Source organism: Phaenicophaeus curvirostris, chromosome 6 (assembly GCF_032191515.1).
Source record: "Phaenicophaeus curvirostris isolate KB17595 chromosome 6, BPBGC_Pcur_1.0, whole genome shotgun sequence".
Lineage (NCBI taxonomy): Eukaryota > Metazoa > Chordata > Aves > Cuculiformes > Cuculidae > Phaenicophaeus > Phaenicophaeus curvirostris.
The window spans coordinates 2498496-2510348 of NC_091397.1; the positions used below are offsets into that span (position 1 = coordinate 2498496).

At 52.2% G+C, this 11853-nt stretch overlaps 1 protein-coding gene across 1 annotated transcript in view; it reads right to left on the minus strand.

The window, feature by feature from the left end:
- WNT9A (Wnt family member 9A) overlaps positions 1 to 7807 on the minus strand; it is a 59082-nt gene extending 51275 nt beyond the window's left edge. Inside the window, exon 1 of the mRNA XM_069859195.1 lies at positions 7679 to 7807. Coding sequence (XP_069715296.1) covers positions 7679 to 7773 — 95 coding nt within the window. The 5' untranslated portion in view covers positions 7774 to 7807. The remainder of the gene's footprint in view (positions 1 to 7678) is intronic.
- Between the last annotated feature and the right edge of the window lie 4046 nt (positions 7808 to 11853).

Below are 11853 nucleotides of genomic sequence, written 5' to 3' on the forward strand. Positions count from 1 at the left end.
GGCAAGAAGAAAAAAATTAGACAAAAACAGCTTCTTAAGAGTTAACCCTTTCCACACAGTGTCATCATAATTTCTACCTCCTACTCAACTTGACCTGAGCTGGCTCCCCAGCTCTAGGTCCATAAATCAGGAAAACTTATCCAATTTGTCCTGCTGGCAGCCAGACGGTGTGGTAGTCCAGGACCTGCCGCACCAGTATCCCTGCAGCCCCATTCTGCAGGAGGAGCAGTAGCCTGACATCAGCATTTAACAGTGCAAGCAACAGGCTCTCTGCTTGAGAAACCAATTGCATTAACACAACCCAAGTCACTAGAGAGCTCCTTTGGCTGCAGAGAGAAAGGCTGCTATGTTATGGAGGCAAGCCAGAGGCTCAGCATGTTTGCAGCCTGGAAAACCAGGTACATGAGACTTCTTGGATTGCTTTAACACACACCCTCCGAGAAGCACCAGGAAGCTGGCAGGTTTTTTTTTTTTGCTACCTGGACAATCAGGGAACTTAAGGTTAAAGAAGTTAGTCTCTAATACAGGGTTTTAGTCCAAATTAAGCAAGCGCCATCTCATCCAAGAATGTTTTCTCCAGGAGACAGCGGTACTTGCATGGTTAGGCAGAGAGAAGACTTTACATATAGCAGATCAAGACTGTTTGGATACATTAAGCCTGCTCTTCTTGAATGCCTCAGGCAGAAAACATTAGTGTAAGAGCTGCCCCTTTTGTATTCTACAGAAGTCAATTGACCAGGTAACCCAAGCCCTGAAGTTGACACATCGCTCCATGTAACTAGAAGAGAAGATCAATATAGAGCTTCTGGAAGCAGAAGTCCTTACACCTCTGGTGGCCTGACCTAGGAGACCACGCTCACAACAGTCTTTCCTATGGGGTATTCCAATGCAGCACCTTCTCAGTAGCCTCCAAAGAAGCTTCAAAAATCCATATCCAACCCAAGTCCCTCTTCTTCGAGAGCAGCTATGCACAGACATAAGGCTAGATAGGGCAAGCGAGTTGATCTTCAACTCATATGAGCTGAGTTTCCTAGGTCCCACCACCCCTGTGCAGCTCTTGTCAGCTCTGTATCAGAAACTGCCTCACACAGTGATGATGCTCACAGATTCAGCACCCACTGTGGCTACTGAGACTCCTCCAAGAGTACAGATAGTTTATTTCAGCAGTGTCTTCTGGCTTGGCTTTTCCACAAGAAATAAATTCAAGCAGCTTTTAAATATCAACATTTCACCAAGAAAAGCACCAGGAATAAAAATACCGTCAGCATCTACCCAACTGAAGTGAATGGAGCATCCCTGAGTCAGGAATATCCTCTCTGGGAGACTGTTACATCAAGTTTGCACACACAGTGGATTAAGCAGATAGAAAAACAATGAAAGCAAAGACTGATAAAATCCAATCTAGTCAAAGATTCAAACTAAGGAGCATCACATCGGCTTCTCCAGGCAGCTTTCTAGACCTTCCATCTAACCCTCCCCCTTCCCAATCCCACAACCTAATTCAATTACCCACCACTGAATAAGCCTTAAGGCAATTCTCATTACCCTGCGATAAAGCGCAAGGCCTTTAATTATTAAACACTCATGGGCTTTCTGGGTTGAGGTTGTGGGGCTGGACTCCCTTTTATTGTTGTTAGCAGCTTCCAGAAAGCCAGTTAATCATTGACCAGGCCTTTCACCAGGAGACCAGAGTCCCATGGATTCCTGGTCTCTAGTTCTGCATCACCAGTCACACTAAAAGTCACTGGCCTCTTCCTGCTTTGCTAAATATCACTTAATATTCTCTTAGCAAGCCATCTTCTTCCCCTAGGGAGTCATCTGTGACACTGGTGGCCTCTGCCAATTTAAGAAGTGGTATTTGGTAAGCATTGTATGCAGGCACTGTATCCATTAACAAGCTGAGGTCAGAGGGATGCTCCTTCAATGCCTTTCCAAGTAAGGGAAACTGAGGCACAAGGTAGGAATTCACAGGTCTCAAGCAACACTGTCAATCCAGTACATGAGTCCAAGATGTACAAATCCATGTCTAAATCAAGTTTTGCTCCTTTCTCCAAGCACACTGCAGATAGAAGCAACTTTCAGGTACCTTCCAGCCCAACTTGGGAGGGATCTGGGTCCCCAGGACTGAAGACACAGGTCTGGTGGACTTTGATGCATGCATCTATTTCTCAAAATGCTCCTGGGTTTATCACCACCCTTATGGCACTTCATCAATTCCAGCACCGCCTTCAAGTATCTACAAAGCAAATGCTTCTTCTGAGTATGGGGCCCCCTTTTGCAAAGGGATGGAGGTTAAACACTGCTTTCAATTGACAACTTTGAGCAAAGCCAGTCAGGACTCAGTCTCTACATGAGTATTCACCCAGCTGAAAAGGAACAGGGGGAAAAAAAAAAATAAATAAAGCAGACAGGCACACCCTTCCTATTCCAAGGAAAGCCAGCAATCCAGCACCTTAAAAACCAGCGTCACCATCTAGAAAAACCAGAACACAGCAGGGTGGGATGGCAAAGCCACCCTCCCAGCCTCAGGAGCTGCCTCCTTCTGATCCAGCTGTGTTTGCCTGCGTGCTGCATTCCTCCCTCACCACCCGAGTCCAGGTTTTGTTTTTTCGGGTTGTGCTGAGAACCAGCTGCTCCATCTCACACACGCCAGAGACGACCGGCATGTCTGGAAAGCCAACATGCTGTGGCCTGGCTACGCAACAGCTTCCCGAGAAGTTCACACGCCTTCGGACAAAGCTGCAAACGCAAGCGTCTGGCCCCACACTACCATCAAGTGACAGGTACAGAAATTCTTGATATGCAAAAGCCATGTTAGCACCAGGCATATCCCACAGGCTGGAAAAAACAGGCAGCAAAGCCTGCCAGCAGCAGTGGGCTTGTTTTTTATTGGAGATGACATTCAAGCTGATGCCACAAACTTGCAGCAATTGAGTTCAGAAACTCATGCTAACCCTCAGCCCCCTTAAGAGCTATCAGGCAGGTCGCAACCCTTGAATATCCTTTTAAATCCAGTATTCAGATCTGTTCTGAGCCATTTTAGCAGAATTACACCCTGAATTGCAGGGCGTATTTCTACCCCAGCAGCTTCCAAAGCATACCAGGGTACCTATTCTGCACCTGCCAATGGCAGCAAAAAATATATTGCACTTCCCACACCAGAAAAACCCTACCATGCTGTAAGGAACCTGCTCTCGATAGGGATGTGTTGGTAAATTAGGGCAAGCTATGCTTCCCCTCCCTCCCTCTCCCCCACGCAAGCATTTAAGGGTTCCTGTTGCCTGCGTGCAGTGTACAGATCAGTTACATTTATGAAGAACATTGCAATCTGTCAATATAAACACTATGTAAGCAAGAGCCACTTGTAACATTACTACTGTCTTGACAAGCGTTTGCAGAGGGAGCAGAGCTGCTCGGCTCTTTCCGCGGCTGGAGGAAAGCGGAGCAAACTCCAAGTTGCAGAAACCAACACTTCTTCTAGCAAAAGGAAAAGGAGGAGGTGCATTAAAACAGTCAGACCATAAATCAGAACACCCAGAAAGAAATAGAAGGGGATTGATTTATGGTCTGGGCAGGCTGCATAGAACAGGCAGCTCAGGAAAGCACTAAGCTCCTACAGTCGAGTTTGCTGTCCCGCTAGCACCAGGGCACAGCAGGACCAAAGTTAATCAGCCTGCTGTCACTCCAGCGTGGCTAATCTTGTCATCTGCCACTTCCAAAGCCCAGCAGTGCAAGACCCAACACAATTCCCAGATACCCCTATGGCATTTCCACCACTCCCCAACCCCATCTGAGAAGAGGGGGTACCCACACCCAAAGCTTGTCAGGCACAAGAAAAGCAGAGAGGGGAGGAAAGTGAAATGCAATGCTTTCTCAGGGATCCCAGCAGTCTGGGACCGCTCCAAACTACCCCACCAGCCAGTTGTAATACAGCACAAATTAGTTTTCAGACAGCCCAGCTGCAGAGGAGATGGCTGAACAAAAAAAGCAGGCTCACTTTTAGAGCAGCCAGTGCATCTCAAGCAGCCAGTCTTAGCTGAAGCTTATCACAAGGCAATGCTTCCCCCTCTGGTACAGACTCGGCCAGTAACAATCTCCCATATGCACTCAAACCCTAAAATGCACTCATTGGGCATCCTGAAGGGCAACTCAACCTTTCTTCTCTCTAGCGTCAAGAGGTCTCATATCAGAGAAAGCTTTGAAGCTGTAGCATCACCACATCCCTGAAGGCAGCCTCTTTCAGCTGCTTTCCAGTAATTAGTGCCCCTCCTCAGTAGGCACCTACAGGGACTCAGCGCTGCTCAGTGCTACACATCAGCATCACTTCAGGCCCTGCCTTTGACTTTTTCCCTGAGAAAAGCTCTGCATTTCACTTCTCCCCCTTCTCTGCTTTTCCTGTGCCTGAAAAGCTTTGGCTGTGGGTACCTCCCCTTCTCCAGGTTGAGATGGCACCTGCTTCTCTCCTGTACCAGGGAGGAGGTCAGCAACACCCAGGGACAGCACTGAAGCTGCCAGCATAACCCTAGGCAAGGGACAAGCCTGTCCCTCCCTTCACCCTGAGCAGTGAACTATTATGTTCAGCACAAGTCCCGACCATGCACCTTAGGGATGAAGCAAGGCAGCAGCAAGAGCCCCATCTGCACCAATGCTTTATTTCACATACATCAAGCTCTACTTCCAGGGGGCATTTATCACTTTTGGCTGCTTGCACATCCAAGACACCAGAGCCAGACACAGAAGCAGCAGTTTCCAGCCATGGTCTTCCCACCCCAGCATCCTCTCCTCCTCCTTCACTGTCCCAGTGGGGCAGAGACAGACATAACTACATGCTGACACAATCTTGTTATCATGTAACCATGCCCAATTTCTGTCCCCATGCACTAATTCCCCTCCAGGCCACATATTTGGAGACACTGAATTCTTTCCCTGAAATAAGGCATTGGGGATGGGGTGGAAGGGATCATCCACAGCTGTCCCTATCCCCCACCAGACTGCGGAACGGAGCAGCTAAGCTGCAGCTACAGCGTGACATCTGTTTAACGCAGCCGCCTGCTGCGCTCTGGGCCTCACCACCTCCTCCGACAGCACCCAGGGCAGAGGGTCTAGCAAGCCACCAAGAGGTATCGGGGTGGCTTTCATGATGCCTTGGACCAGGAAGGAGTATCCCTTCTTCTGCCTAGGAAGGGAGTCCTGATAACTGAGCTCACTGCATTTCAGCTCAGCCCCTGCACAAAGAGCGATGCACCCAGGCTTTTCGAGGTTTATTGTAATACAGATGTGCTTCCCCACCCTGGGGAGTTCCTCCACATGTGGCTACCTTTCTAGGCATAGCAAGAAGGGATAATACCCACCTTCACGGGGCACTTGCAGAGGAACCAGGACCATACAGCTTTTACCAGGAAAGATTTCCTTCCTTATCAATATACAGAAGCTCACAGCAAGGAGGGCTCAGCTCTTCCACACACTTGTTGGATTGCCTCTCGCTGGGGATTAGCGGGAACCTCAGCACTGACTATTCCCCCATGTCCTCAGCATCTCAGCAAGTGCAATTTTTGCTTTATGCCTCTTGGAAGAACAAAGAGGAGATGAGCAGCAGATGCTGCTGCTTCACTGTGGCTCTAACCATAGAGCAGGATGCTTTGCAGAAGCAAACTTCGGTGCACACCGCAGCAGCCCCGGAGCACTTGGAGTGCACATCTGGCAGCATCTTCTCTCCCCTCCTTATTGCCAGAGAATGAGTCTCAGACCTGAAACAGCAGCCGTACTAAGACAGAGGGAATAAACCCAAAGCAGCCAGGACAGAGCTAGCAGCACACTTGCCTCAGCTCAGCACATTCATTCTGAAGTTAAAAAACTACACCAGCCACACAAGGCCAGAAAAAGAAATCCCAGAAGCAAGCAACTGGAACGAGTTACCTGCTGCACTACAGCAGATACCAGCACCGCGTGGATTAACAAGAGAGTTACAGCCAGACTCCTTACAAGCCCTGACAGTCCCCGAGGCACAGTACAACTGCACAGTGCCGGTGGTCTTTGGCAGACACATGAGCTAACGGGCTTGGTACAGCCTTCTGTGTGCTGCTGCGGGAGAAGAGGGCTTTTCCTAAAAGCCTACGCACACAGGACAAGCTCTTTCCTCACAAAACCAGCCCCAGAAGCAGGAAGTTAAATGGTTTTTGAGTTGGAAACAGAAGATGTAAGTAGCACTGTTTGGAAAACTTTGCCAGACCACAAGCAATGGACAAGCCTCAACACCAGGATTCGTTTTACTGGAAAGAGTGGGGGAAAAACCTCAGGTCTGCTAAAACATTCTCCAGGGCTGGTGCAGTGGCTCCTACCAGCGGTCACAACACAGCATCCCAAAAAGAAGAACCATTGCTCTTGAGTAAAACTGACCCCAAAAGCCTCAAACAGGTGACAGCCTCAAGTTGCAGCAGATAGGACATTAGGAAAAATTATCTTCACCAAAAGGGTTCTCAGGCACTGACACAGGCTGCTTAGGGAGGTGGTGGAGTCATCACCCCTGGGGGTGTTTAAAAGATGGGTAGATGAGGTGCTCGGGGATATGATTTAGTAGTGGACAGGTACGGTTGAGCTTGATGGTGTCAAAAGTCTTTTCCAATCTAGTGGTTCTATGTGATTGCATCCCACTTCCCTCACAAATCAGCCCCGTTTGGGGACAATTCTTTAAGAAAAAGAGGCTCAGAGGCAGCTACAAAGTGCACCCTGGGGTAACTCGAAAAAAACAAAGAGGGGCTGCACAGATGGAAAGCCAAGGCTGCAGGTGCAGGAAGCCTAAAGAACGAGGGGGTGAGCGCGTTTATTTGGCTCATCCGAATCGATCCCCAGCCCCAGCCCAAAGAAGGGGGGATGAGGGGGCTCAGGGAGGGAGCGGGATCCACCTGCGCGGCGCGCAGCGGGCTGGGAGCGCTCTCTGCCGGCTGCGCGCTCGCACCGCGCACAGGTGAGCGCAGCGGGATGCGGGGGGCTCCGCGCTTCTCCCAGCTCAGCTCCCCCTCGCTTCTGCCCGAGAAAAAAAAAAAAAAAAAAGCCTTGCACTGTCCCAGGCTGGCGACAGCAGCGTGCACACCCCCAAAAAAAAAAAAAAAAAGGCAACAAACACAACAACGCCGCTGGGGTGATGCCGGGACCCGCTTGCCGGGCCCTGGTGCTGAAGCATGCGCTCAAATTGGGGGAAAAAAAAGTTTTTTAGGGACTGTGGGGGGTGCAGCAGTCGCCCCGAGCTGTGCTGCCTGTTTCCCATCAGCAAAGGGCAGAAGAAAATCCATCGCCTGACTCGCGGAGAAAAAAAAAAACAAAAATAAAGCGGAGAAGCCCCCGGCAGGCGACAAGCTGTGACTCCAGGAGAGCCCAGCGGTGCCAGGATGCACCCCGAGGGGATTAAGGTCACACGTCTATGGGGGGGAGAGGTACTTCGGTCCCGAGAGGAGGGATGCTCGGTCCCGAGAGGAGAGAAGGGGATCCCCCCATCCCGAGAGGAAGGGGATGCGGGGAGCCCGGTACCCACGGGGAGACGGGGAGCCCGGTACCCACGGGAGACGGGGAGCATCCCCACCTCGGGCGGGACGGATAAAGCGCGACCCCCCCCCCCCCCCCCCTTTTTTCTCTAAGAAATAACCTAGGGGGAAAGTTGAAGCGGAGGGAGCGGGGCACCTACCCGAAGTAGGCGCCGCACGGCCGCGGGGCGCAGGCGAGCAGCCCTAGGAGCGCGCAGGAGCCGAGCCATCCCAGCAGGACGTGTCCATCCAGCATCTTGCAGCGGCGGCTCCGTCGCTGCTCATCTCGTTCCCCCGCTGCGGCCCCGCCGGGCGGCCCCGCTTCTTATAGCGCCGCGGCCGCCGAGCCCCGAGCCAGGGGGCGGGGAGGGGCGGGGAGGGGCGGGGAGCGAGGGAGGACGGGGGGGGGGAGAGGGAGGCGGAGCGGGGAGAGAGGGAGAGAGGGAGGGGGAGAGGAGAGAGTGTGGAAGGGGTGGGTGTGAGAGGGGTGAGGGTGAAAGAGGTGAGTGTGCGAGGGATGAGGGTGAGAGGGGTGAGTGTGCAAGGGATGAGGGTGAGAAGGTGAGTGTGAAAGGGATGAGTGTGCAAGAGCTGGGGTTGTTTAGCCTGGAGAAGAGGAGGCTGAGGGGAGACCTCATTGCTCTCTACAACTACCTGAAAGGAGGTTGTGGAGAGGAGGGTGCTGGCCTCTTCTCCCAAGTGACAGGGGATGGGACGAGAGGGAATGGCCTCAAGCTCCACCAGGGGAGGTTCAGGCTGGACATTAGGAAAAAATTCTTCACAGAAAGGGTCACTGGGCACTGGAACAGGCTGCCCAGGGAGGTGGTTGAGTCACCTTCCCTGGAGGAGTTTAAGTCACGGGTGGACGAGGTGCTGAGGGACATGGTTTGGTGTTTGATAGGAATGGTTGGACTCGATGATCCAGTGGGTCTCTTCCAACCTGGTTATTCTGTGATTCTGTGAAATGAGGGTGAGAGGGGTGGGTGTGCAAGAGATGAGGGTGAGAGGGGTGAGGGCGAAAAGGGGGAGTGTGAGAGGGTATGACAGCCAGCATACAAGGGATGGGTGTTACAGGGGTGAGTGTGCAAGGGATGGAGTTGAGGGAGTGAGTATGAGAGTGGTGAATGTGAAAGGGATGAGTGTGCAAGAGATGAGAGGGGGTGGGTGTGTAAGGGATGGAGGTGAGGGGGTGAATGTGAGAGGGGTGAGTGTGAGAGGGATGGGGGTGAGAAGGTGAGTGCGAGAGGGGTGGGTGTGCAAGAGGTGAGGGTGAGAGGGGTGAGGGTGAAAAGGGGGAGTGTGAGAGGGATGGGTGTCACTGGGGTGAGTGTGCGAGGGATGAGGGTGAGAGGGGTGAGTGTGCAAGGGGTGGGTGTGCAAGAGATGAGTGTGAGAGGGTATGACAGCCAGCATACAAGGGATGGGTGCACAGGGGTGAGTGTGCAAGGGATGGAGGTGAGGGAGTGATTGTGAGAGTGGTGAATGTGAAAGAGATGAGTGTGCAAGAGATGAGGGTGAGAGGGGTGGGTGTGCACGGGATGGAGGTGAGGGGGTGAGGGTGTGCAAGGGATGGGGGTGAGAAGGTGAGTGTGAAAGGGGTGGGTGTGCAAGAGGTGAGTGTGAGAAGGTGACTGTGAGGGGGTGGGTGTGCAAGAGGTGAGGGTGAGGGTGAGTGAAAAGGATGAGTGTGCAAGAGATGAGGGTGAGAGGGGTGGGTGTGCAAGAGGTGAGTGTGAGGGGGTGAGTGAAAGGGATGAGTGTGCAAGAGATGAGGGTGAGGGGGTGGGTGTGCAAGGGATGGAGGTGAGGGGGTGAGTGTGAGGGGGTGAGGGTGTGCAAGGGATGGGGTGAGAAGGTGAGTGTGAAAGGGGTGGGTGTGCAAGAGGTGAGTGTGAGGGGTGAGTGAAAGGGATGAGTGTGCAAGAGGTGAGGGTGAGAGGGGTGGGTGTGAAAGAGATCAGTGTGAGAGGGGTGGGTGTGAGAGGGTGGGTGTGAGAGGGGTGGATGTGCAAGAGGTGAGTGTGCGAGGGATGAATGCAACAGTGGTGAGTGTTCAAGGGATGCGTGTGAGAGTGGTGAATGTGAAAGGGATGAGTGTGCAAGAGATGAGGGTGAGGGGGGGTGTGTGCAAGAGATGAGGGTGAGAGAGGGTGAGGGTGAAAAGGGGGAGTGTGAGTGGGATGGGTGTGACAGCCAGCAAACAAGGGATGGGTGTCAGAGGGGTGGATGTGCAAGGGATGAGCATGAGAGATGTCAGTGTGCAAGGGATGAGCATGCAAGGGATGGGTGTGGGACAGCTGGCAGACAAGGGATGGGTGTGAGAGGGATGAGTGTGCAACATACGGATGTGAGGCAGCCCAGCAGGCATGAGAAGGGTGTGCAAGGGATGGGTGTGCAAGGGATGGGTGTGAGAGAGGTGGATGTGAGGGATGGGTGTGTGAGGGATAGGCTTGCAAGGGATGGTGTGAGGAGAGTAAATGTGCAAGGGATGGGCATGCAAAGGGCAGGTGTGAGACATCCAGAAGGCAGTGGATGAGTGTGCAATGCATGGGTGTGCAAGGCATGGTCTGTGTGTGCAAGGGATGGGTATGAGAGGGATGAGCTGGATGTAAAACAGCCCAGTAGACACGGGCTGGTTGTGCAAGAGATCAGTGTGCAATAGCTGAATGTGCTAGGAAAGGGGTGAGTGTGCGATGGGTGTGCAAGGGATGGATGTGCAGGAAAACTGAGGGGCTCTTCATCAGGGAGTGCAGGGATAGGATGAGAGGGAACAGTTTTAAGCTGAAAGAGGGGAGAGTTAGGTTAGATATTAGCAAGAATTTTTTCTCCTGTGGGGATGGTGAAGTGCTGGCCCAGGTTGCCTGGAGAAGCTGTGGATGTCCCAACCCTGGAGGTGTTCAAGGCCAGGCTGAATAAGGCTTTGAGCAACCTGATCCAGTGGGAAGTGTCTCTGCCCGTGGCAGGGGGATTAGAACTGTATGATCTTTAAGGTCCCTTCCAACCCAAACCGTTCTATGATTCTATGATGTGCCACATCTGGGCAGTTGTGAAAGGGCTGGATATGCCTGGGATGGGCAACTGTGCAAGCACCAAGTGTGCAAGGGCTGGACAGCTGCGGCAGCACTGGGCATGCAAAGGTTTTATGTGCAAGGACTGGCCATTTGTGGATGGACAAGACATACAAGGACCAACCAGTCATGCAGACACTAAGTGTGCAAAGGCTGGGTGGTCACGCAGGGGCTGTGGTTGCAAGCACTGATCCATCATGCAAGATCTAGGCAGTTGTGCAAAGGCTGGACAGTTGTCCAAGGGTTAAACATCCTTCTCAGTAGTTCAAGACATCAGTGGAAAGGCAAGATGGGCAAGGGCTGATCCTGCATGCAAGAATCTCTTGCTCTCTACAACTACCTGAAAGGAGGTTGTGGAGAGGAGGGTGCTGGCCTCTTCTCCCAAGTGACGGGGGACAGGACAAGAGGGAATGGCCTCAAGCTCTGCCAGGGGAGGTTTAGGCTGAACATTAGGAAAAAAATTTCACAGAAAGGGTCATTGGGCACAGGAACAGGCTGCCCAGGGCGGTGGTTGAGTCACCATCCCTGGAGGTGTTTAAGGCACGGGTGGACGAGGTGCTGAGGGACATGGTTTAGTGATTGAAAGGAATGGTTGGACTCCATGATCCAGTGGGTCTCTTCCAACCTGGTGATTCTATGAATCTGTGATCTGATCGGGGGTGCAAATGCTGGATGTGGAAAGGCAGAGGCATAACGCACGCCTGTACAAGAGCGATCACTGGTGCGGTGGAAGGGAGCACAGAGACCCCAACACACGGACAGGACAATGAGCACCCCAGTTAATGTCCCAAATGTCAGCGCTTGAGGCCAGTGTTCTGTGTTCAGTGACAGCTTTGTTCCAGGTGCTGCAAGTGCTGGGTAGTGTCACTCTCATTGTCATGCTCAAGGCAATTCCTGCACCTGCTACCACCCAAGAACAAAAAAAGGTTTCCCTCCAGAGCATGTGTGTGCAATATAGCTGAAGTGTGATGAGTTCTGTCTCCATGGGACAGAGGCAAGAGGACTCCCAGGAACTTGCCACTGGACTCTCATCCCAAAAGCCACCATCCCCGGAGGTTTACACTGTTCAGCTCCAAAAAGCTGTGCCCAGCATAGAATCATAGAATCATAGAACCATAGAATCATAGAATAACCAGGTTGGAAGAGACCCACCGGATCATCGAGTCCAACCATTCCAGCAGGTGACAATCAGGTGCATGATGAGACAACAAGACCCTCAGATAACTGTAGCGGGGCTGTTTGTGTTTCTGACCCCCATAATGTGTTGA